A 26,561-nucleotide genomic window follows, 5' to 3' on the forward strand; every position below is an offset into this window, starting at 1 on the left:
CTACGGAGGTGCCTGTGATGACTGGTGATATTTGCATGGGAATGGGCAGAGGAATTGTGTTGGCTAGTAACAATATTTAACAAGTAAGCCCAGGAATGCTCAGGAAATAACTAACTTTTTGCTCATAGGTAGTACACCAGGAGAACAAACAGGGATACCAAAGGATTCCCTTACCCCAGTGATCTTTCTCTGCTCTAACCTGCTGAAGATACAACAGCCTTTGATGCTCCTTTTAATCCCTTTCCAGTGAGCTGGGAGCCCTGCTCATAACATAGGGGTTAGCTGGGTGCTAGCTAAGGCCAAAACAGATGTCCCACTGCAGTGGTGGGTTTGTAAAGGAGCCCGGGAGCCCTCCCACTGGTGGTGCAGAAGGCAGTGAGTGGACAGTGCTGAGTTGTGCCTCTGGCTGGCAGGGTTTATTGGGTCAGTCACAGGAGCCAGGTTACAGCCAGAGTCAGTCTGAGCTGGAAAGCAGCACAGAAGTATTTTTACAGGGGTGGAGCTAGGCTAAGGAAAATCATGGCTTCAGGACTCTTTGTCTAAACAGAAGTAATAATAACAAGCCATACGAAAGAAGGGGAAAATGATACAACCGCTTGGGGAGAGACACAGCCCTGCTGGACCTTGGCAGAGTAGAGACAAAACACCATGTGAGTGTGCCTGCTCTGCACACCTAAGCATGGGAGTGCAAAGAGAGGTGGTACAGAAACCCTTCACTTGGCTTTTGCAAACTGTTTAGTGTAAGAGCAATAGTATTGTCCCTCTTTTTTTTTTTCTTTTTTTTTTTCTTTTTTTTTTTCTTTTTTTTTTTCCTATTAGCAGTTGTATCCTGTCTACTTACTATCACAGATCAACTGCATTTAGGTTATATACTGTTTCTGCATCTTACTGGGGCCTTGCTAAGTGGAAAGTTCACTGCTCAGGTAAAAGGGCATTGTTGGCCCATTGGCCAGTGTTGGGCAAAGTCACTCAAACAGCGTACTTCCAGCCATTGTACAGAGAGAAGTATTTTTTCTATTTATACTACCACAAGGTTCAGTTTCCTAGCATAAGAAAATGGGAGGGGAATATCTGGGTTTAAGAAATCAGGCAGAGGTGGGGCTCTGAGTCAGTTTATAAAATAGTTGCTCACCTGCATTTGAGACATTTAAACTATTGGTGCCTCTGGAAGCTGGGAGATGTGAAGTTGCATTGCCAGAGATAACACTGGACATGTATGTAACAGCGGCCGCAATGGAGCCAGGTGGTGTTTTGTCTCAGGTAAGAAGGGTGCAGAGCAAAATGAGGTGTCTGGGACCTCAGCAGGTTATGCTGCACACTGTGCACGGACGGGACTGCTTTCTTGACCTATTAATGACTGTAAGAGACTCTGCACAGGAATAAGAAAGTCAGTGCTTCAAGAACTCATTATGGAAACTAAAAATGAGAGCAAGCCATGGAAAGAAAGGGAAAACTGCTTTGGGAATAAAAATTTGATTACTAAAAGAGTATTTTGTATATGTTGGGGTTTTCTTCATTTTGGAAATGTGCCGTATGCAACCTTAGAAAAAAGTATTGAGTAGCATAGAGATGCACTTTAAGGTGAAGAATTAATTACAGGGTGTGTTACTAGAGGCTGGTTTGCTGTTCCTTTAACAGTCAGAGCTAGGAGCAGTCGTCCCTGCCGGTGTGTCACACAAAGGGTGGACCTTGCTTGGCTGCTACACCCCTGCCCAGCCTTGGTGGGGCAAGCACAGCGCAGGCAGCAGCATTGGGCACAGCTGGAAGGATCTTTACCTGCTGAGGCCCTGTGGGCAGCACCGACCGTGGGCTCCCCTCCATTGCTCTGCAGTTGTGAATTCCTAATGAGGATTGCTGATAAGAGACAGGATGGTTTTTCCAGGGGTAACGTTGGCCCTTCCTTTTGCAGGAGCTGATCACCCAAACGGGTGCAATAGAAGGCATTATGCGGCTGAATCCTGATGGGGAGCAGTGGACTTTGGCTACAAAGGTACCATAAAGGAGAATTTTAAAAGAAAACCGTAGAAGAGACTTTTCTGCTGGGTGGAGCCTGGGTGAGAAGAGATAGGTTTCAGTGTCTGCTGAACAGTCTAATTAGGTCTCATAACCCATCCAGCTGCCTCCACAAAACACCATCCAGTTTATCATTTGATCACTTTGCTTACGCAGTCTTGCTTCACGTTCAAGTCCTGCTGTTCTTTTCTATCCTTGTCAAAGGGAAAATTAATCCTGTTTGAATAAGATTAATAATTTTACAAGGATGGGTTTGATTAGGCTTTCTGTTTTGTATGTCTTGCCAAAGCATAAGGAAAAATTTACTGCCAGAGTAGGTAGCTATAACTGTAAAATCAAACCACTTACTCCAACAAAGAACATGTCGCAATCCTGAAGAGGCTTTTCAACACCTGATTTTCTGGATTAATCTTACTTCTGGCCTCTAAAAAAAAAAAAAAAAAAAAAAAAAAAAAAAAAAAGTTCAGAGTTAAGAGTTACTCTGAGTTAAGATGCAGAGCAGTGAGTGTTGTGCTTACGGTTTAAGGAACAACCAATCCTTTCTGCTGTTGATGGCCATTCATGATTTATACCTCTGTTGTGTCTAAGCCAAGGTTTGCTGGTTATGGCAGGGTATGTCCACGTGCCTGAGTACCTGCTCAATCTCTTCTACCTCTCTGCTGCTTTTGTATCAACACAGGCCACAAGGGTCACTCCAGGAAACCCAGTTCCTGAAACAGAGTTGAGCCCTTCCAGGAGAATGTCTTCTCCAAAGCCAGCCACTGGCAACACCAGCCCTTCCTCACTCCTCTTCCTCATTCCAGACTGTGGCCCCTTGCTTGGCATCCCTGGCAGCCCAGCTCCCCTGAGGCGCTCTGTGCTCCCCACTTTGCAGTGGCAACCCACACTTGCCTGCTTTTGAACAGCTTACAGGCAGCTCTGTAAACTAGCTTTATATAGCAAAAACAAGGTCAGCAATTCTTATAAAGCTGCAAAGAGAGTAAAAGAAAGTAAAAATTGACTGAGCAAAAAAATGCAGATAGTACAGGAGACATCCTTAAATATCTGCTTTCAGTTTCCTTCACCTTTGCTCTGTCCTCACTGAGCATCAGGGAGGGGCTTGCACAGTGCCCTCACCTTTTGGTGATTACTGTACTTTTTGGCTATGCTATGAACCTATTCCGCCTGTAGCTCCCTCATTTCTGTACCTTTAGAATTAGGTTTTAGACATGAATGTAAGTGGATGGTTGTATCCAGAGCTGCTCTTTGGATCCTTAGCTGGGGTTTGACATCCTTGATTTGTGCACACAGCCAATGGCAATGCAGCTGAACAGCACCAATGCTGTTGTGGCTTTTCCTAGGAATGAGGGCTTTGGTTACATGAAGGTTACTTTTACCTTGTTCTTCCCTAACCTATTTGTTAACTGCTCCCAGTATGGACAACATATATTTGTTAGCCCCATCTGCAGCTGGGGCTAAACATTATGAGAGACACCACATGGGCATATATTCCATCAAGCCTATGAATACTGTTACAGTACTGGGAGTATGGTATGTTTAAAGAGCAGGAATATGAGAAAATTATATTCTGTAGCCCATGAGTCCAAATTTGCTTAATAGCTGGATGGGAGCTGATTCCCACAATGATAATTTTATCAATTGCAAAAAGCCCAAAGCAACTTTTCATTTTCTACCTTTGAAATTCAAAATATCTCCCAAACTGAATCTAATGCTCGCTTCGGCAGCACATATACTAAAATTGGAACGATACAGAGAAGATTAGCATGGCCCCTGCGCAAGGATGACACGCAAATTCATGAAGTGTTCCATATTTTGGGCCGCCGGGGGGCACCAGGCCCGGGCTTCATTGGTTTCAGGGAAGTGGTGGAGTCACCATCCCTGGAGGTCTTTAAAAGACGTTTAGATGTAGAGCTTAGGGATATGGTTTAGTGGGGACTGTTAGTGTTAGGTCAGAGGTTGGACTTGATGATCTTGAGGTCTCTTCCAACCTAGAAATTCTGTGATTCTGTGATAAATCATACCACTTTGTGTAGATGAATTTTAGTTAGAAAGCAAAGGAATTCCCTATAATTATTTAAATCTGCATTCTATGGTATAACAGAAGATAAACCTTTCAGCCTAGTATATGATTTAGATAATAGTAGAAAAACCATCCATTGTGCTGACCATTTCTAAATTACCCAGAAAATTCAGGTAAGCTGTTGATGTTTTGGGTGTTTGTCTCTTTTAATCATGTCTAACTCCTAAATATGCTATTTACCTTTAGGATTCATTCTAGTCTTTTGTGTATGGTTTTATATTTTTCTTGCAGACAGAATCATCTCCATGTTACTTACTGACTATAAGAGTCATAAGAGCAAGAAATATCCACCAGGCAGATGTCTGTAAGTATTTGTAGTACTCTTTACGGTCATGTCCCCCCTCCGTCACCCCCCGCCCTCACACTCATGGAGCATGAGATAGTCCTGCTCTAAGAAGAAGGGCTTTCTAGATTTTTTCTTGTATAGGGAAAGTCCCCACTGGCATGCTTGTCCGAGCAATGAACGCAGTGTATCGCTCTTCTTTGCATTAGCCCCATTCTGTGCAGAGATGACTGTATAAGGTCACAGCTGTACCCAGTGCACATATTTCTCTGCATCCCTAAAGAGAACAGGGAAAGCAGCTACCCTAGTCTGTTGGAAGCAAGAAATGCAGAGTGATCTCATATGTTTTCCCCTGGAGTATATTCATCAAACAAAAGACACAAACTGGTTGGAATAACGGAACAAACACTGGAAGTGGAGTAGTATTATCTCAGTTAGGCTGTACTTAAAGCTTCTAAAGGGCAGCTAATCTAAAGTACCACACCCTGATTCCCTGAGTACCAGCTTTTGCAGATTAAATACTGTTAGGTGTTGTTACTATTTGTAGGTTCACTTCTGATGGCCTGCAGCTGAAATGTAATAGAAGGTTATAGCTTTCCTTAAGCAAAAACCAAGAAGATTTTTTTTCCTTAAGCAAAAATCAAGAACAACAACAACAACAACAACAACAACAAAGTTCTGTCTGGCTGAAATGGAAGCAATCACTTTGTTTCCTTAACCCTTCCAGGCACAGGGTGATATGGTTGACCTGAATTACTACTTGGAGGAAAATCTTGGAAAACTACCCTTTGCTATAAACTCTTCATAGTTTATTTTACCCTCCTTCCTATTAATTTGTCCAAGTGTCCCTCAGCCATGTTGGTTAATGGATTGGGATGTATTCCTCACTTGCTACACAATTCCCATCAGTCATCATGATATATTGTTACAGCTTTGACCTTGCAATTTGTTACTAATTACAACAGATCTGGCACTTGACACAAGTACCCTACATCAGTAATATCACATCTAATTTCCTTCCAAGCCTGCTGACAAAGTCACTGTAGTGTTGCTGAGTAGCAACTTCTCTATGTTAATAAACTGACAATGCAATTTAGCTTGTTTCAAGGCAAGTACTTGTATCTGAAGTCTGCTCTTCTGCATTTCTGCAGTGCTAAAATTCAAGAGAAACCTCAGTGTTTATTTGTTCTCTGGATCCCCACTCCACAGTCCAGCTCACTGGTTCCACCAGAGCTGTTCCTTTTTCAAGAGCTGAAACTGGCTCCCAGATTTGAAAGATATACAATAAGCAAACTGGCAGTCCATGTGATGGTATGGGGTGCCACAGACTCTTTATATATATATATATACGTATATATATATATAGTGGGCTAAACTGACCGATGACATAGAAGGAGAAAAACCTTTGGTTTAATGTGTTTATTATATTTTCATTGCATTTATTAGAATAATCATGTCCCTTTCCATGTCTTTTTTCTCCATCCTTATTACCTAAATCATAACATTCTTGTTGGACAAATATGACATAATGTGTCACAGTATCTCTCTTTGAAAGCAAAACTTAATATTCAAGTCATTTATTCTTCTAGAGCAAATTCTGACTTCAGTTGTGTTTGTGTTTTTTAACATACAGTAAGCCAGACTGATTGCTACGTGAGACTGTGGCTGCCAACTGCTTCAACTGAGAAATTTCAGACTAAAACCATCCAGAATTGCAAAGATCCAGTTTGGAATGAAACCTTCTACTTCAGAATCCAGGGTCAGGTCAAGGTACTGAGCTGGGACTTCACTGTTAACCATGATCTAGGGAACAACTGACAGATTTCATTCTTTTGCAAAGTGGATATATGTAACTTTCCTGTGAGGCAAAGAAATATGGAGAAAAATGTGAGAATAGCGCTTACCCTTATGATGTTTTTCCATGCCATGAAAGACAAGTGTATCATTTAGCCATGGGTAGAATATAACCTTTGAGATGTCTAATGTCTCCTCGTGCCTCCTTATATGCAGACATGTGCATGGAGTTCATTTCCCCTTTTCCTCCTTCCTTTCCTTCTCTCTTTCTTTACTTCCTCTCACGCAACACAGAAGCCGAATAAAAAAAGGATCCACTGCTTTAAATGACTCCTGTCACATTTATAATGTGCTTCCCTTCCCAGAATGTGCTGGAGCTGGGGCTGTATGATAAGGATGTAGTCACTCAAGATGATCACCTCTTCACGGTGTATTTCGATATAGCCAAACTTTCCCTGGGAGAACAAGTCTTCATGCACTTCAAGTATGATTCACAGGTGAGTTCTGAAATAAGATATGGAATTGGTTGAAAAAAAAAAAACATTTTTTTGCCTGCTTTTCTGTCTAAATTGTTATTTACAATGTCTTTTTTCCATCTTGTGTATGGATTGCCCTGTCACATAAAAGGGGGTATTTTTTCCACTCTGACTTGGGAAAACCTCTTCACTCCTGCATCTGTAGGCACAATGAAATTTGGTGTGGATGTATTTGACCACAGAAGCTAACAAACTGTAAATGTCTCTGCAAAATTGCCACCTTGTTGAGCCTACCCCCACTGAGGAACCTGCAGGAGTGTATCCACACCAATAACAGTCACATGATGCTTTTGTCATAACTTGTTACGTAACCTAGTAATTAGGAAGTAATAGCTCTGTGATCGGAACCGAATGTCGAACCAGACTTGTTGCTAATTACAGGCAGTGGCGTGGGTGTTTAAATAAGGTGTCCAAGTCACGTCACTCAGCTTCGCAACAAGAAACGTTCCTGTGTTCCTCCCGAGTGTCCAGGGAGGTTCTGAAAGTTGTTTGAAACCTTGGAGCCAATGTTGTACAGCCACTTAGGACATGCTGAAAGGGCAGGATGCACTGCGTGGTGGCAGGGCATGGCCATCTTATCAGAAGGCTGGCTGTTGGGACATTGATCCAGTGCAAGCAGCACTTCCGCCACCACAGCTGAGGTGCTGAGAGATTTGAATGTTCACTGCACATCTCTGTGGAGAATCTTCATGTGCTTTCAGTGTTTCCCAGGGAGATCAAAATATCAATAGTTATTAATGGGTACTGAAGTAAAGCCCTGCTGCCTCTCTTAGGTAGGGGTCCCTGCTGGGCACCTTGTGCACAAAGGGATGTTCTGTGCTGTGAGAAACACCCCATGCCCTGGGTGGAAAGCATGAGGAAGTTGGTTGCTTTCTCTGTATGGGATCACTGGTGTCGTGCTCTGCACCAAGCTGATCCACATGCAAGGCATCAGCTGTTGCACCTTTATGTGCAACCTTGGATATCAGCACTTCACATCCAGCGAGCCCACATGTTAACCATGGGAGTGGTATTGTCTGATACCAGGAAGGCCAATTAAGTGTTTTGTGAGTCTCTGCTGTTGATTGTTCATCTGCCAGTTGCAATGGGCCTGTTTCTGAACTTGCTTTGGCCAGAGGGTGAACTACCCCCACCTTGCTCAACTCAGTAGCTTCACAGAACATCACACTTGTCAGGCTAGCTTCATTGTCCGCGGACACCAGCAAGTGTCACGCTTGAGTAACAAAATCTCAGGATTGAGCAACCAGAGGTTAACAGATGAAAAGGTACATCCCATCTCCCTGTGTGTTCGGCCAGTACCTCTCCTTTTCCGCTTCCCTCAGTCTCTTGTACATCTGTCATGCACCATCCAGTTGATCTTATCTACACACATCCAAACTCTAATTTGCACTTCATTATCTCTAAATGCCTTATTTGAACATTTCTTTCTTTGCAAAATATCAGAGGAGTAGTGCATGGACTTCCACTAGCCATTGATGGAAATAGAAATATTCTTCTGGTTATAATCTAGCTCATTACAGTCTAGGTGATTACAGGTGGCATATCCAAACCTTCCATTACTGCACTTGCACAGCTACAATAGTTAGAATTCATGATCTTCAGGTCTTCATAACATTTTTTTCCCTATATATAGTGTTATGAAACCACAGAGCAGGTGTGGTGGAGTTCAGCTGTCCAGCAGGGAAAAACCACCACACTATATTAAGAACTTTTTGATGCGTTCAATGTACTAAGTATTCTTGCCCTCTTTGAGCAGATAAGTAACCTATAGCATGACCTTGTTTCTCTGTTTGTCATCCCTTTTGTCCCCACTTATGCTTTCCTCTCTTCAGCGCCGCCTTCTGCTGAGGAATTATGCCCTTCTCTACCACCCACAGAGGAAACCTTAATGTTAGATTTACCTTTGCCCCAGTGCCCTCAACGTATTACCAAAGTGGTTGTCCTCTCCCACAACTGCTTTGCATGCCTCCATTTTCCCTCCTTGCACCAGAAGGATTTGGCTGCTCACCTCAGCAAACCCTCTTTCTCCCTGCTGGCAGACTTGGTGAGAGACAGCAGCTATAAAGAATCCCAAGGCTCAAGACAGACAGGCCAGAGGTGGCATATGCCCATTTTTTAAATGCTCTGCTAGTCATGAACAATGTGTTTACCTACATTATGAGACTTGTATTATGAGAAGTGCCAGTAGACCAGTGCCAAATGCTTTTTCCTTTCTTTATTTTCCAGAGAAAAGAGGAACTAGAGGTGGGATTTGCATTGGATAACATGTGAGTAAACATGAAATACAACATAATCTGTAGCAGAAGGAAAAAGCAATTCCAAGGCATGGAATAATCTAGCATAACTGCCCGGAGTGCATCATTCCTTGATGATGCTGATGACTAACAAGGTTTCCCATGGAATCTGTGGTATGAGCTGACGAACTGGTGCATGCCAGGTGACCTTCCATGAACTTCAGGCAGGCAGGAAGAGTACCCTAAAATCTTTTCTTTGCCTACTTCAATGAATATTATTTAAGAGCAGAATATGGGGACTGCTGTTCTGTAATGTGCTTTCGTTGAGATTGGTAGGGAGATTTGCCTCTATTCAAAGCATAATAGAACATGGAATAATCAGTGGATTTTTGATCTCAGACAAATTGCAATTCTTTAAAAACAGGATTCAGCAAAACTATCTGCAGCCTCATCTTGCAGCTTAGGATAAAGTCACCACACAGTTTGGCTCTGCAGTACCCCCTTTTTTTTTTTGGTCAGCCCCAGGACTGGACTAGCTGGTACGATAACCGTGCCTGGACGGCGCAGTGAGGAAACTTGTGCCACAAGTCTCCTGGATTTTTTTTCTTTCAGATCCAATACACAGCTAAAAATAAGCAAGAAGAAAATGAGAAGAAAGGTGTGGCTCATAAATTAAACTGTAATTATACTGAGTTATTAAAAATGTGTTTTTCTTTCTGTTTCTTAGTTCAGGCCCTCCTGAAACCATCATTACTAATGGAGTACTAGTGGTGAGTGTCATGTTTCATCATCTTTCTTGTCCTGTTGCCACACTTGTTTCACTTGACTCACAGTCATCGGGCCACTGTACCCTTTGACGTAACAAAGCTGGTGCTGAAAGGTGGTGATTTCCCTCATTGTCATCTGCCTCATGGTACTTCTCCTTACCTTCTCCTTTCTGCAAGCCCTGTTCTTCCACACCACCACTGCCAGCCTTCCCTATGTCTGATTTCTCAGAGATTGCTATTCCAGCCAGCACTTGAAATCAAGGTTGTGGTTTAGAAAAAAAGTTTTATTTGGGACACAGTGCACTGCCTATGTAGCATTTGTATCATCATCAGTATGAGCTTGGACTGGGAAGCAGAATCTCAAACTGGAAAATTCCCTGTCAGTGAAGTATTTTGTTGCTCACGTTTCTTACAGTCTCGCAAAGTCTGCTGCTTGGAAGTTCAGGTGACTGAGAAGAAGAAGAAAAAGGCGAGGAGATCAAGTGAGGTTACTTCTCCATCAGCTGTTTTTAAATCACGACATGCTAATGTTATGAAGGCAAATGGCTTATTTTAAGACTGAAAAAAATAATCAAATCAAAACATGAGAACAGCCTTGTGTTAGGTGTTGTAAGAATTTGTGTTACTGGTTTTGATAACAAAACTGCTGTGTCTGCTTCTGTGTCACTTCCCTAGAGAAAGAATTCTCCTTTAAGGTACAAGGCTCATACGAGGGCACCCAAGGCATTAGGCTGGGATCTGATCTGGTCTTCGGCTCCCCCTATCCTGCCAAATTCCACTATGCCAAATACAAGCAGCCAATGCTGGATGTTACGCTACCAGGGAAGAAACCACCTCCCTCCTACGTATGTTATTACTGGACTTCATAAAGCATAGCAGTGGCATGTAGAATAACATGCACCATAAACAGTAACATTCATTTGCTTCTGTGTAAAGAGAGTAACATTGCTTTATATTATAAACCTGGATATATTTATATCTTTTCAGCACTCTCGTTTGTGTGGTGCAAACTCAGGCTTTCCAAACATGGAACTTCATTCCCTTCCAAGCGGAAAAAGCATAATCTTGGCAGAGGTGAGTGCCTGCTTGTTTGAGGGTAGAGGAGCCCGAGCCTGGAAGTCTGCATCCCCAGTAAACAGTCCCTTGGAGCTCCACCTGCAGGGGTCTCTTCCAGCTCTTCCCTGTCCTTGCCAGTGCATCTCCTTGCTATTGGGAAGACTGGTCGCACTGCAGGACAGCCTGGTGACTCTGCATGGGACTTGGGGTCCCACCCTCTTAGCACTGGTGTGGGTAATGGGAATCAGGCAACCCAGGTCTGCAGAGCAGAGGCCTCAGTTTCTACCTGAGGAAACTGGAAGCTCCTGACCCATTTGATCATTTTGAAATGCTCTGGTGATTACCAGGGTATTTTTAGGGATGAAAGCATGCAAAAAACAATACCACAATTGAGTACTGGTGGGTCTTTGGGTAATAATGCCAGGCTGTGTATTGTTCTCTTTGAATGGATGTAGGAATACAGAGGACGTTACTCCATCCTGACCTTACTTCATGCTAAATTTGGATAATCTGCTTTTCCTCTTCTCACACGTGTGGGGTACATGAACTAACAGAGGTAGTGACAGTCCTTGCTCATGCTGACCATGTTTTACAAAGCAGTTTTAGATACATACTTACAGAAGGTCCATTTAGAATCAAAGGAACACAGCTTTTGTAGGGTATAAACTGCAGAAAAGGAGGAATAAATGCTGCTGTGTAAAACTGTAGTGTGGCTGTAACCTGACTGTTTGCCTCTTGATAGCCAAGGAGAAGTAATGTTGGCAGGGGGCTGTAAGGTGTAAATTATCATTACTTTCCTCTGTAACCAGCAGTTGGCCTCAGATGTTACATTCACTACAACATATTGGGAACTACTGAACAAAATCTCTGACACTAAACCATTGCAGTCAATTCATATACCCTGCTGAATTATTCAGAGCACCTAATTTGTAGCTGCATTGCTAGGACAGCACAAGATAAAACTCTTTTTGAGGCAGCAGGGAGGAGTGCTAAAGCAGGTTATTACACTTAGATTGCATTCTTGCTTTCCAGGATAAAGGATTTGATTTACATGCGAAGACGGAAGACTGGTAAGAGACTTCAGACAGCAGCCTTCTCTAAATTTATCTGTAGGAATGTCTTCCTGTTTTTTTTTGTTGTTGTTGTTTGTTTGTTTGTTTGTTTGTTTTTAATAACTGCCTGGAAATTTGGGAATTTAGCAGTTCCTCTTTCAATTATTTCATGCGGCACTGAGTACCTATTTGAGTGTAGGAAAGAATCTTCCTGTAAATGCAGTACTTTGTGAATTTAGTAGATTTATTTGTATTAGAGATTATGAGATTGTCTGCCAGTAATAAAATTCAATATGTTTTTTTTCCTGAACTCTGCTCCAGCCCAGACTACCTTGATGTGCGTTTAGGGTTTGACCTCTGCGTACAGGAGAAAGAGTTTCTATGCAAAAGGCAGAAGTGTGTTGCTGCTGCTCTGAAGAAGGTCCTGCATCTGGAACAGGATTTGCTGGACCATGAGGTCTGTGTGGTGAACAGTCAAAACATCTAATGAATGCCTTGCAGTGGGAACACCTAGTTTGATATTGAATATTCATTATATTAGTAGCTTGGGTGGCTCAGAGGCACCAAGGTCAAAGCTGTTTTTCTCTGCATCAGACCTAACCTGAATAAGTTGCAAAATCTGCATTCCCCTCTCCTGGTTGCTTCTCACTGCCATGGCAGTGAAGGGTCCAGATAATGCACCTTACTTCGATGTACTCTGATTTTCTCCTTTGCTATGTCACTGTTCCAGTGCAGGTGTATTGCTTTTTCTTCCAGTGTTGTTTTCCTTGACAATAAGTTGCAATTTCTAACTTAAAATTTACCATCAACCTATGCTTGAAATTTCCTGTCAACCTTTCTTTGACCTGTGAGATTTCTTTATAATTCCTGATTTTACTACTGATGTTTTCTCTCTTTTGCGACTTCTGTTTGAATGAATGCATTTTCTTTTGTTTTGTACCAAGCACATGTTGAATGCATTAGAGGCAAGTGTCAATTACCTGAATAAAAAATGTCATTATTTTTATTCCTGTCATCCTTTATAAAATAAATGATATTTTATGTTTCAGTAGAAATCGGTTGGAAGGCTGTTTCTGACTGGGAGCTTGAGATGGCATCAGGCTGTCCATAACAGGAGGTCTCTACTGATGGCAGGGCATGCAGCTCCCAGTCTGGCTGCAGTCCGCTGCCTGACACCAGTCCTTTCTGTTCATGTGTTGCTCAGACCCCAGTGGTGGCCATCATGACTACAGGAGGAGGGATGAGATCTTTGACCGCACTGTATGGCAGTCTGCGGGGGCTCAAGAAACTCCACGTCCTGGACTGTGCCACATACCTAACTGGCTTGTCTGGTACCACTTGGTAGGTAGGACTGGGCAGCTCTTCATGGCCTTCTTCTTCTAGACACTGATGCACTGAGGTAGGCCAGGGCTGACAGCAGTGGTCCACTTATGATACCTGCTCAGTTGTCCTGCTTTTTGTTCTCCTTCCAATGACAGATTAAAATCTTTTCATGGGGGAAAGTCACGTAATTTACAGCAGCTTGAAAATCAGTGCTTTTCTAAAAACAACTAATGGAAAATTGCTCAAGACATTTTGACAGAGACACTGATTGTGACTTTTAAAAGAGATAGCAATAATTTAATGGGGAGCACACAACTGAAGAGTAGAAGCCTTTGCTTAAAATAAAACTTAAAAATAACTTAAAATGAAGCATGAAATGTAGCTATTGCTTAATCAAACCTTGTTTGTTTGTTTGTTTGTTTCCTCTTCAATGTATATTTCCTTTTCCTAGGACCATGTCAAACTTGTACAGAGATGCTGACTGGTCACAAAAGGATCTCGATAAGCAAATAAGCGAGGCTCGAAAACATATGACAAAATGCAAAATACGTTCCCTTTCCTTGGAGTATTTGAAGTATTACAAAAAGCAGCTGTGCCAACGGAAAAGAGAGGGCCGCAAAACATCTTTTATAGATCTCTGGGGGCTTGTCCTGGAATCTTTGTTGCATGATGGGGTACAGTATGTCATAAAGTGGGGTTTATTTTGGCTTACATTTTTCTGAAAATTCTAGAGATGATGTTTTCTTATTTGTTCCGAGAAAAGTCATTTGTTACAAGACTGTGTATATGCAAGCACCCAGGTATTTTCAAAACATTTGGTGGCACTCTTTTAGTTATCCATCCATGGTGAAAAACAACATTCTTGCTTTGAGATTTTGAATATCTTTTTCTGAGAGAACTGCAAAATTAACATTTAGAAAAAAAAAAAAATACATTAAGATTTGTTGGCATATTCTTGTAAATATTTTGTTTAGAAATAGCAAAATTACAGACAGTATCTTAATGCCCATGAAAGGTATTAACAAATGGACCTGCAAACTTTTGAAATATGTGTGAGAAGTCTGACATAAACTTGCAGTATAACACATTAAGCTGCTTTATACCTTGAGTATTGCTTTCTGCTCTTGGGCATTTCCTTCCGCTTTCATCCTAACGGTCATCAAATAATCTGGTCCCCTGCAAATATTTCAGTAACAGTGCCCTCTCAGGAATTTTGTAAAATACAGAACATCTCAGAATTTAATTCCAGTACATGTAATATATTAGAGGCAGGACTTTTATTGCCCTACAAGTTTAGATCCAGAGAAAACACCCTTCTTCAAATTTTTTATCTCAATATAACTGTATTTCTGGAATCACAGAAGGACAACCATAAACTCTCTGATCAGCAACGGGCCATTGATCGTGGTCAGAACCCTTTGCCTATCTATACTGCAGTCAATGTCAAGAACAACTATAGCACTCTGGATTTCAAAGGTAATTACGAGATTTCTGAGAGCCATTTGTCTTTATATTTAAACTGGTCAATCCAGGGACACTCTCTATAGGTAGACTAAAAAAAACCTTCTCTGTTAAAGACTGGAACCTCATCTGGTATATATTGGCATAATGTCCTTGTGGTCGGGTAGTTTGACCTTGCACACAACAGACTCAAAAATATTCGAAAGACTTTTCATGTACACTGGTTTTCATTGTCATCATGCTTATAACTCCTTGTTATTTGTCTGAAATATTAGAATGAACTGTATAAATGATTTGCATTTTTACATCCTTTCATTCCCATGTTGAAAACTTTTTTATCCACAGTTAAGGGGCTGTAATAAAACATTGTTTTCTTCTTTGCATTCCTTTTCACAGAATGGGTAGAGTTCACCCCTTATGAGGTAGGATTGCAAAAATATGGAGTTTTTGTTCGCTCTGAGGATTTTGGCAGTGAGTTCTTCATGGGTCGGTTAATGAAGAAGCTCCCTGAATCCAGGATCTGCTTCTTAGAAGGTAAGCTTCTGATTTATTTATTTTTATTATTATATTTTCCTAGGTGTGAGCTATGTAAACTAAGAAGTAAAGTAAAGAACAGGTGCATGACAGGAATGTATTTTCACTGGAGATAATAAATATCGCATTATGAATTAATGCTTAGTATAATGGATTCAGTTTATTGTAAAAAAGAAAATTTTGAATGACAGACAAATAGTTATTTTCTTTTTTTAAAGCAAGTTTTCAGTAACAGTATAGTACTGCTTCCTGTCCAATAATAAAATCCAGGTCCCCGGGAATCCACTGCAAAAAGGTGACCTCCAGACCAGCTCCAAGCATGTTGCCTCTTGCCTGTTTCATGGATAGTCAGTAATTTGTGTGCTTCCTATTGTCAGTCTACATGAGTCTTCACGCAGGTTCTTCACTGCATCATGATGTGTTTCAGCATGCTAGGTCACACTCGCTCCAGAAAGCCTGCCTTGGCCACACTTTCAGTGGCTCAAATGCAGTCTTCTCTTTGACTGGCCACTTAACTTTGAGTGAGGGAGAAACTGTACTATTTTAGCCTAATGCATATATTTTTCTTAAGTCACATGAATTCATAAAAATTTCACCATATATTAAAATATGTCTGTAAGACAAAACTTGGGTACCAAAATAAGGCTTAAAAAACAACGGACAAGTTAAAAAAATGCAGCATTTATTTAAAACAAGCTAAAGAAAAGCATAAACCTTGTGAATTTTATCTCATTATAACAGTTTTGAGATTCATAATGTAAGAATGCTGGAGTTAGAAAACTCTTTTCTTTTACAGGCATATGGAGTAGTTTATTTTCATTGAATGTGTTATACATCTGGAATTTATCCCATTCATCAGAGGATTTCTGGCACAGATGGACCCAGGACAAAATGGACGATATAGGTTAGTTATCATACTTCTACCCTACTGACTATTTATTGTTAGATTTAATGTTAGATAAACTGTCATACCCATCTGCTATGTGAAACGCACACCATATATTCAGCATTTTTTGAAGTGTTTCTTCAAAGGTCACGTTGCCTTTCCAAAGGAACCATTTTCAAAATCTCATATGGTGAAGCATAAAGAAAAAAATCTCCAGTTCTGTGTTTGTACTCTTTGAGGGATGAACACTGATTTGGCAGAAGAGTAAAATGAGATTGATCTGTAGATGAGTAATAAAGCAAAAAGATGTTGACTACCTTAAGCAGGAGCTACTCTAATGCAAACAAGTACAACAGTTCTCCTTTTCCAAAACCTGCCTTCAGTCTGTTCCATGAGCATGAGTGTATCTGGTACTGATTTTTATTGCTGCTTGATGCTGGGTCTATCCAAATCTGGACTGTGTAAGGAAATGATATTTGCTGGCAGGAATAGCATTTCATTTTCTTTTTCTACTTTGTCATTTTTGCTCATCAAGTCTTTTTCATCCTGGGCTTTTTAAGTAAAGAAAACACTGGTTTTTATTCCCTATTTTTGATTTTTTGGAGGGTTACCTTGCTCTAGGCAGGTAAAATTTAACTGTCTCTCACCATGCAGAGGAAGAACCTCTTCTACCGCTGAAGCCCCATGAGCTGAAGACTCGCCTGTTCACCCCTGCCGGCCCCCTCAGCAGCATTATTCGCGATGCTCTCACCGACCGCTTCTCTGTTGCCCAGGAGCACAACTTTCTGAAGGGCTTTCAGATGCATAACGACTACCTGGAGAACAAGCATTTCCGCAGATGGAAAGGTGAAGGCAGCTGAGAAAAGCAGGGGAGGACCTGTGTGCCTGGGAAGAGAATTAACAAACAAAACAAAATGAAAAGACAGATTTCATATTAAAACCATTCTTCATGTCTAGAGACCATGTTTGGGCAGAATTGCTATTAGATCTCTGTTGTGGTACACTGGGATGTAGCTTGGTGCAGCTGAGCTCCACACCAAGAATGTGCCAGCAGCACACACCTCGTGAGGTTGGGACACCAGGATCTGATGGTGGTCCTCGCTTCCTCATTGAAGACATGACACACTTGGTGGTAGGCAAAAGAAACACCTCCATTTAATGTTGCTAATGCATGTCCAAAGCTGCATGTGCCTGGAGTTGGGAAAGCAGAAGAGAAGGGATATGACAAATCCCCCTTCCCAGAAGACAGTCACCAGTTAGGGCTCTGCAGTTGTGGTCTAAGAGCAGAAAACAGGTTAACCAGTTTTGACCTATTGCACTTACAATAATACCTATATTTCTTTTTAGATACGGTGTTAGACACATTTCCCAACCAGCTGACACAATCAGAAGAATACTTGTCTCTAGTAGATACAGGATTTTTCATCAATACAAGCGTCATGCCACTTCTAAAACCAGAGAGAAAGGTGGACATTATCCTGCATTTAAATTACAGTGCAGGATCGCAGATACTGGTGAGATAAATTGAAAGTCTCTATTTCTTCTTCAGCTACTGCATATCTAGAATCTTTTAACACTTAGATGTTTTCTATATTGCTTCTACTGGAAGTCTTAATCACTAGTACTTTTAGCTTAATTCTGCAGTGTAATACTCCATTTATAGGTTGTACGTATTCTCACTTGTTTTTCTTGTACAATATGATTGTTTTGTGCTAAGAACTTGGGGAAAACAAATACCTTCTCTCTGCTTTTACAATGCTTTGCCATGGGGGATTTAGAGCTCTCTCACAACTAGCCTGGGAAATGTCTGCTTTGGTACTGGACTCCAAAGAAATTCTGAGTCTTCTTCTTTAAGTCTTAGTATTGCTCTGTTCATTGATCCAGGCTCTGGACCAGACATGCAAGTACTGTTCAGAACAGGGCATCCTATTTCCCAAGGTGGACTTGAGTGAAGAAGACAGGAAAAACCTGAAGGAATGTTACCTCTTTGAAGGCACTGAGACTCCAGGAGCACCAATACTGTTATTTTTCCCACTAATTAACGATACCTTCCAAAAATATAAAGCACCAGGTAAGGAATCAAGCATGGTAAAAAAAAAAAAAAAAAAAAAAAAGTTGATGTTATGGTCAGTCTATTAAAGGAGTACATTTAATACTCCAACTCCTAAACTTCACAGTTGGCTCATTTCAATAAATCAAACTTCTTTGTTGCTTAAAGTTACTTTTTTTTTTTTTTTTTTTTTTTTCCCAAGGCATATTTACTGCCTTGGCTGCACTGTTTCAATCCCCAAGCTGTTTAGTTTGCAGGTAACATTGATATATCTACAAGAGCAGAGGCACAGTTCAGAGCTGCAGTGTAGACCCATACAAGAGCAATAATTACCATTTTTCTGCCATCGTCATATGAAGCTGATGATATCCACTTGAGCCAGGGATTGAGCTGTCAGTTTGAAAAAGAATTATTAAAGTAAACAAACAAACATTCACACAAGAACAGTTTGTATTATGAACTCTCTCTGTGATGAGGTATCTCCTTTCCCTGCTCTGTTGTGAGCTTGCTTGCTTATGACCAGTCTAAATCCCATCTCCCAGCAGCGATTTGTCACCTCTTTCTCTTAGGTCATAAGCGCTCTGAGTCAGAGTTGGAGGATGGCAAAGTTGATCTCTATGGCCGCTGTTCCCCTTATTCAACATATTCAGTCACATATACTGAGAAGGCATATGACCGTCTGGTTCAGCTCGGTGAATACAACATCCTGAATAATGAGGACCTCATTATGCAGGCCTTGCACACAGCAGTGGAAAGGAAAAGACAGAAGAGGAAATAATGGCAGAAAAGAGATGATGCTTTTGTACTCCTTTGTGACCCCCTGAGAGACTGAGACTCCCTTACAATTGACCAGAAGGCTTCAAGGGATTCCTGCTCAAATGAAGAGGAGACTGAAGAGACACTTTATTTCCCAAAGAATTTCAGTGCAACAATTCATTGCAATTGAGCTATGTGGAAAACAGTTTGTTACAAGGTGCACAATATGGAGAATCAGGAGGAAGAATGTGCAAAGATGATCATGAGCATGGTGCTAGTAGCCTTGAGAAATTATCTGAAATGCTTAAGTCTACGGTGTTCAGGGCAGACCACATTAAAGGCATATTTTATTAACACAACTTGTGCTTTGTGTTTGTGAGGTGGTGGTGAGGCCAGAAGCAGCCTGTGGGTCAGGTCTGTGGCACGTGGTAGACAAGTGTCTAAAGAGAGGCACATGTCATACAGCATCCTGAGGACACACATCACCCCTGGGGGTGGCTTTGGACAGAGGCAGAGGAGGCATGGGCAATGAGTACCAGATCAACAAAGAAAGCAAAACAATGTTTGATGAAGGGTTCCACTGCTTGACCACCAAGTTGCTCTGTGCACTTCCTCCCTGCTTCTTGGCTATGCCCCCCTCCTTCCTGCTCCTGGTGTGAGGGGTGGTAGCATAGCAAGTAGAAATACAAGCTGAACAGAATAACACTCTGCTGGCTTTAATCCTCCTGAAAATGAAAGCAAGTATGTGCAGACCCTTGAATTTGTCTGCTCTGTCTGTCCTCACTGTTGGCTGGTCTGTCATGAGCTCAGCAATGGAGAGAAATAGCCTAATGAGATGTAAAAAAATGCAAACCTAGATCACAGGCTCATAGCAATCTGAGACTCCAAGTGTATTTCTGTCCTAACATGCAAATTAACCTACTTCAAATAAGTTCTTTGTAGGTAATCCGTGCTTTAGGATGAATTAATAACATAAAACACAATAAGACTTCACAAACAGAATGAGTTATGTTTCTCCTGGAGCATCCAACTTCTCAGTTTCTAGAAGACATTTTCTAAAAGAAATTTCCTAGGTCTTTATAGATCTCTTTCATCAAATGAAGTAATACGGAGAGCCATAATAAAAATAGGACCAATGGGTGACGTTTACAGCATGTAAAAAAAATCACAAAATATTCCTGATTTTTTTTTTTGCCTGTTGACATATGAATGTATTTTTTTCTTTTTTTCTTTTCTTTTTTTTTTTTGTTTATTCTTTGGTATTTTGAGAAGATTAGTATGGAAGGTAAAAACAGAGCTTTACACAGAGCTTTTGAATCTGCCAGACCACCTATTATGAATTATCAATGACTTTTCAACCAGACCAATTTTGAATACATAAATATACTAGTGAATAAGTCAATTACGTTTAATTGCTTCCCACTCATAATTTAACCATTCATAATCCATCTTTTCTCTTTTGCCACTCATGTGTAATTTTTACTGCACTTAATGCAAAGGTTTGTTGAGTTTCTCAGTGTGTAACAGTACAGCAGCTACAAATTTGCAGCTAAAAGCACCTGTTCAATGTTAAAATTCTTTGGATTGCAGACTCAATATTGGGTTTACATGGAAAGGTTTTGGTTGTAGGGAGTGTTGCAGGTGTGTCCTGGGTGGCTTCCAGCCACATTTCAAGACTCATGTGCAGGATGTTATCTTTACTTTCCAAACAAGTAGATAAAGGCACATGCAGCATGCTTGGCTGAGTTACGTCACTCTGAAGCTTTAAACAGAACATCAGAACCTGAAAGAGGGAGCAGGACTCATTGTTTCTCTAATGACATGCCAGCCAAGGACAAAAGGGCTCTGTGCAACTCCCTGCTTTAAAATACAGGGGAGGAGTGTCAGAGAGTGGGAGAGAGCCATGAAGTGCTGCCTTGCTCTTCTAAGGGACTTCTCTGGATACAGTCAAGCTTTTATTTCTGTACTTCTGAAAAGCTGGAGCAGCAACAGTGTGGTTTGTCTAGGTAAAATCCTCAAAAGACAATTTGTGGGTTATGAATGGGTTTAAGCTCTCAGCTCTTCTTTGTTTCACCTTTATCCCTCTAGAATGAAACTGACAGTTAGTTGTCTTCTAGTCAGGCTGGGTGGATTTTCTCACAACCATTTCACTTTATTTACCAAGTCAGCTTGAGCCTCTCGAGAGATTGTTCATACCACCACAAACAGGACAGATGCCATTTCATTTCAGCAAATTATCTGTGATTCCAGACTTGTCTGCTCACAAGTCAGTGGGGAGCTGGGCATCTCCCACATTTTGTGCTTCCTCCTTTTTTTACAATGACCCCTCAAATTGATAGCTTCTTTTAAATGACTATGGTCATTTATAAAATGCCTTTTTTTTTAAGACTGAGATGTTGCAAAGTGTTGTGTGTACAGACGCCACTCATTAAAACCTCCAATTCCTGATGCCAACAATTTGCCTTTTCCCAAGGCACTTTCAGTGGGCATTTTATTTCCCTTAAGCCCTCAGAAATTTCTCTCTGTATGGCATAAGAGATGCATTGAGACAGTAACTCACATAGAAGACTTTAAGCTTTTTACACAAGGCTCAGTTGAGCCTACCTCAAGACTCAACAAGCCCGGAGGAGGCTTTTTACACCTTTCACATGAGACCAAAATTGGAGGCTCAGCAGGGAGCAGCAGTTGGCCGCAGTAGATAAGACTGGAAGTCGTTAGGAGAGATGAGTAGAGACTGAAGCTCTAGAGGTTCAAGCTAAGCCTGGAGGGATAATCAGGTTGTTTGGATCCTCTTGTCTCTGCAATCCTTGTTAGTAAGTCCGTAATATTAAGTCTTTAGCAAAACTTTGAGTTTTCTAGGGCATGATTTTGCCAGTGTTGTTTGCTGAATGGGCCTACCAGCTTGTACTGATTTAAACAATTCATTTTATAACACTTTACAAAGTTCTTGAATTGTTTAGCTCCACTTACCTTCTGCTAGGCTGTGGAAGAATGAAGTAAAACAATAAATACAGTTTTGTATTTGTACAAGAATACTCATCTTATTTCTTCCCATAGATTTATAGACAGAGCTGTAAGTACCATCAGACCATCTTGCCTGACTTGTCAAATGTCAGAGCTGGTACCAGCCATGCAGTTGCTTCAGTGTTAATCCTGATCACCTGTGGCCAACCAAAGTCTCTGTTGAAGGAAAATAACCTCTCTTCTTTTAAAGATATCAGGAATGATGATGTCACCACATCTCATGGAATTATCTTTTAATGGGTGATCATCTTCTGAAAACGGTATACACCGTGGGTTTGGCCTCATTTAGTTTGGCCAGAGCCTAGGCATTATTTCTTGTTAAAGCTTTTTCTAGTAGCTTAAAAGCCATTTCATAACCACTGTTTTTTCATTGGGATCGAGTTTATAAAACATGCCCAGGTTACATCACAAGCTTCTTTTTTCAAACAAGTAGATTCAGCCTTTTAAGTTCTCACTATAAAAAGTCTTTATTTGTTATATCCAACCATAGCTCTATTTTTGCACTCCCTCCAACTCTTCACTGACCAGTGCAGATTCCAGTACCTTTCCCACAAATGCTATATAATGAGATGAACAGCACCTTGTTATTCTTATATTCTTACATATAAATGACTTCCCAGGTTATGCATACAGAATCCAGCTGTCCTCTTTTGCCTCTGGAGACTTCTGCTGAGTTGTTTATCTTCTATAAGCTGGTGAATTACTGTTTTCCAAACTACAGTCTTCCCTTTCATAAGGGGGAGTAAATTGTAGCATACATTTGTCATTCCTGTACTCATAACCTCACACTTCAGTGCATCAGAATTAACTGTGGTTAATCAGGCCAGTTTATCAAGAAGGTCTGATTGTTCTGTTTGATTGCTCTGTCTTCAGTATTACTCAGCACTCCATTAATCTTTGTTCTGCTGCAAATTTGCCCAGTCAGGATGTCATGCTTATTTCTAAATCACTCATGAATATGTTGAAGACAGTTTGAGACTGTTAAACTCTTAAAAATTCTTCAGGCCCAACGAACAAACAATCTTTTTTCAGTGATGTTTCTCACTGAGGACTAATTATGAAATCAGCGAACAAATTCTTTACCTTGGTAATACATATTTTTTCAATCTTTGCATAACAAAATCTTAGTGCAATAAACTATAGAGTTACAGCATAGAACTACATCAGTTTCTTCTTCTTCTAAAAAAAAAAAAAACAAAACAAAAAAAAACAAACAAAAAAACACACTGTTTTACATTGAATAGTTTCCAGAAGGTAGCTCAGGGCTTAGCAAAGCTGCTAATGATAATCCCAGAAAGGTTTATTATTCTTCATGTAATCACATTGCATCACCAGTTTACTAGCTCATGCACCTTACTGGTGGAACACCCTGTAGTTGTTTCACCTTCCTTTACAGTCTTATTGCACTCTGGTCACTGAAGGAGAGATCCAGTACCCTGGTTTGCCAAATTAATGCATTCATAGGAACTTTTCACTTTGGCTTTCGCAGTATGCTGGCATCACATGCAGTACATACCTAAGATAAGGAAATTAAAGAAGACTTACTGTTCATTATTTAAATAAAAGTTAGACTTTCATAAAGCTTAATAGAAATCACAGAATGACTGAGATTGGCAGTGACCTCTGAGAATCATTTAGTCCAACCCCAAAACAAATTTACAAAAATAAAAAGAAATGCACAGTTAGGTCTACCTCTATTAAGATCAGCTCTCAACAGCTTCTCTCCTTTTATTTCATAGCTCTGAACTTTTTAAGCTGTTTACCAAACCGTATGGCTTGATACTCAGTTCTTGTACAAGCCAGATAGGTCCCTTATTTCTGCCTTAATGGAAAGGGTTTCAGACATCATTTTTACTGCAAATCTCCCCAGGTGCCCTTATACAAACATACACACACATGTATGGAATCTGACTGGGTGGAACCATCTCCTGTCCAGACAGTAAACAGTACTATTTAATGACTGTCCTAAGGCTAACCCATACATCATCGACCCTTTTGGGGGGATAACACTCCCTTGTGCAGTGCAGTGTAGTCTTCAGTGTTTAATTGCTTTATATGCTGAAACTTGTATTTCATATAAAGCATACATCAACATATGTTACACAAAACATATGAAGACTAAATGAGAAGAATATAAGTAACTTGAAACTAGCTCTTGATTGAAAATAAGCATCACTATTCACTATTTCAGGGATGATGATGTATTCAGCATGTATAACTGCCAGCCTGTATTTTGAGGAATACCAAGAGAAGCCAGAGTGGTAATATATGACAACTGTTTTTCATTTAATCAGATATCATGCCCACTATTCCACTGGCACCAGGGTAACCAGTCTAATAGCACCCTATAACCACTTCTTACTACTTTTGAAAACTTGCACAACATTCAGTTTCTTCCAGTGTTGCAGTGCTCTCCAGTATCCCGAGACTTAAAATAGAGGAACTATGGATAGTCAGGAATCTTCCTAGACTACAATTTTAGAACTAATTGCTATGAATGATCTCTGTTTAGTCTTAATATATGTCACTTAGTGGCTATGTGTCACAAAGCAGTTCATCATATTTGTTGATGGAACTTATTAAGTTTCTTTTTTTCCCAACGTAGAACAAAAGTGTTTTATTAGTATTCCTGCTTTAGCTGCAGTTAGTAATCATTTTGGTATCTGGTATCTATATGAAGTAATGAGTCTGGACCTATGATGAGATTTTGCTTTTTCCGTGTATACACTTCTATATTTACAAATATGTTTCTTATTGTTAACCATACAAATCATGTTTTTTCTATACTTAATGACTTATGATCTACTTTGAATTTCCCATGTGTGGTGCATTGCTCTTTGACACCCAGCTGCTGCTTTCTTACTACTTCTGAAAGAGGCTGGGCTTTCAGCCAAAATTGTGAAATCAGGATAGCTCGTATCACGCTGCTGAGATTTCCTCAACTGCAGCAGGAGCAGATAGTTGTGCCCCTAAGACATCCAATTCTGCTAGCCCACCCTGACTCTTCCCACTGGTTTGCAGCATGCAGCTGGAATGCTGAGCCTCTAAAGCAATAGGGATTCCTCTTTGTCAATCACACAAGGTTTTTATCAACAGCATGTCTGACCTTGTTATCATTCTGTATTTTTGGATATATAAGGAATAAATTGTTTTCCTTTCACCTCATATCTCTCCAACATGTTCTAACTGAGTAGGTTTCAGTAATTACACCATATAGGGTCAAAATATCAAAAACGTGTGAGAATTGCATGTAATAGCTGTTTAGACGGACTTCCACATGCTTTGCTAACATGTGGCTCCCCTACATTTATTACAGTGGAGATTCAGCAATGCCTGACCCTACAAATTTGTCTTTCTTTAATTTGTGTTTTCTTGATTTCACCTAAGAGTCATGGTTGTCTTTGATGTCCTTAGGTTATAGCACAATATCATTTTGCAATGGTGATTTATCTCAGCATGTAATAGGATGTACTTTTATAGTTGCCTATCTCGATCTCCTGGAGACTGTTTCTTTCCTTACGCATTTCTGAAACACTTCCTTAAGATGTTTTGCAACTGTTTCTTTAAAGTCTTCCCATGTGGAGCTGTTAATATAGTTTAATCTTTTTGATCAGCCCTTTTGTGAGTAAGTTGCCACACTAGATTCCTGCACAGCTTTGTATTTTGTTAAGCGGCAGCACGTGGAATGATAGCTGGATTCTTTTGCCTGCCTGCCCTGAATTCTCTCACCCTTGGCTCCCCAGCCAGCCAGTCTTTTAGGACTCCCTGAGAAAAGGCTTTGTGGTGTCAGGCGTGTAGTATCACTGAGAGCATATCCCATGCACAGCTGGCACAAGTCACAGATGATAGCTCAGTCTCAGATGAAAATGTAGATGGAATGACTGTGACTCCCACCAGAGTCACATGACATGTTAAACACTGCTTACATGACCTACCAGGTGCCATGGAAAAGTTGGTACTCCATGCTCTTGGTGACAACACACTGTATATAGGACAAGAAACAGCGCTATATATGCATTTTCAGATTGCACAATGGGTCACAAGGCTTGAAGTCAACATGGCAATGGGAAAATTTTTGTGCCTTTGTCACAAGAAAGTGGACTGGGAATTTCAGTGGGATGAAGTGAGTGCATCACCAAACACTGTGTCTGCTTCCTCTTCAGTCTGTGGGTGAGATAGAAAGTGTTCCCAGAGCTTGACACCCTTGCCTTGGCTGGGTATGCCTTCCCAAGGGAACTCCTTTTGCCATAGCTTGTGCTTTCTCCCAGGTTGTGGTACACCCAGGAGCTGACAGCTGGAGGAGGAGGAGGGGGATGAATCTTTTAGGGCAGAATCTCTTGGTTGTTTCTGTCCATCTCAGTTCTTTAGGATGGAATTTATTCCCTTGCAGTACTGCATCAGATGTGGGTCTTGATCTCACAGTGCGCTGGCACTGTCCTATCCTCTTCTGTAACACAAAAATGACAGAAAAGTTAGGAATTTGATCATACAAAAACTTGAGCCATTGCCATGTTGGGAAAAGCAGCCTCCTGCTGTGTGGTGAAACACTTTGCCTATGTCAGTCTGGGCTGAAACCACAAAGTAGTCAGAAAGCTGCCATGCTGGCCTTTACACTGAGGAAGTAAAGGGGATTCTGTTTAGCAACAGGGAAAGCTTTGAGAAACTGCCAAAACCAGGGACAAACCTTTCACCTGCATTGGGGTGCCCGATCC

General features: G+C 40.8%; 1 protein-coding gene and 1 non-coding gene across 4 annotated transcripts; both read left to right on the forward strand.

The window, feature by feature from the left end:
• The first annotated feature begins 387 nt into the window (after positions 1-387).
• Positions 388-19,179, forward strand: LOC118168530 (cytosolic phospholipase A2 epsilon-like). 3 transcript variants are annotated; one of them, XM_035329007.1, is made up of 22 exons: positions 388-650; positions 1,172-1,260; positions 1,910-1,990; positions 4,325-4,397; positions 6,010-6,146; positions 6,536-6,667; positions 8,933-8,973; positions 9,668-9,710; positions 10,123-10,189; positions 10,383-10,552; positions 10,695-10,781; positions 11,796-11,833; positions 12,137-12,272; positions 13,020-13,156; positions 13,590-13,812; positions 14,500-14,614; positions 14,996-15,133; positions 15,930-16,037; positions 16,674-16,865; positions 17,367-17,533; positions 17,904-18,090; positions 18,639-19,179. In XM_035329007.1, exons 1-22 carry the CDS (start codon positions 584-586, stop codon positions 18,845-18,847), a joined length of 2,637 nt encoding a protein of 878 aa, XP_035184898.1. In that variant the 5' UTR covers positions 388-583; the 3' UTR covers positions 18,848-19,179. The 3 variants fall into 3 exon arrangements, 2 of the variants coding, with proteins under 2 accessions (XP_035184898.1, XP_035184899.1); XM_035329008.1 differs by having other exon boundaries at positions 17,367-17,485; XR_004751625.1 differs by lacking the exon at positions 17,367-17,533 and having other exon boundaries at positions 18,639-18,768.
• Positions 3,722-3,828, forward strand: LOC118168723. Its single transcript, XR_004751760.1, has one exon. It is a non-coding gene; the product is annotated as a U6 spliceosomal RNA (small nuclear RNA).
• Positions 19,180-26,561: the final 7,382 nt, after the last annotated feature.

Source organism: Oxyura jamaicensis, chromosome 5 (assembly GCF_011077185.1).
Source record: "Oxyura jamaicensis isolate SHBP4307 breed ruddy duck chromosome 5, BPBGC_Ojam_1.0, whole genome shotgun sequence".
NCBI classification, from domain to species: Eukaryota; Metazoa; Chordata; class Aves; order Anseriformes; family Anatidae; genus Oxyura; species Oxyura jamaicensis.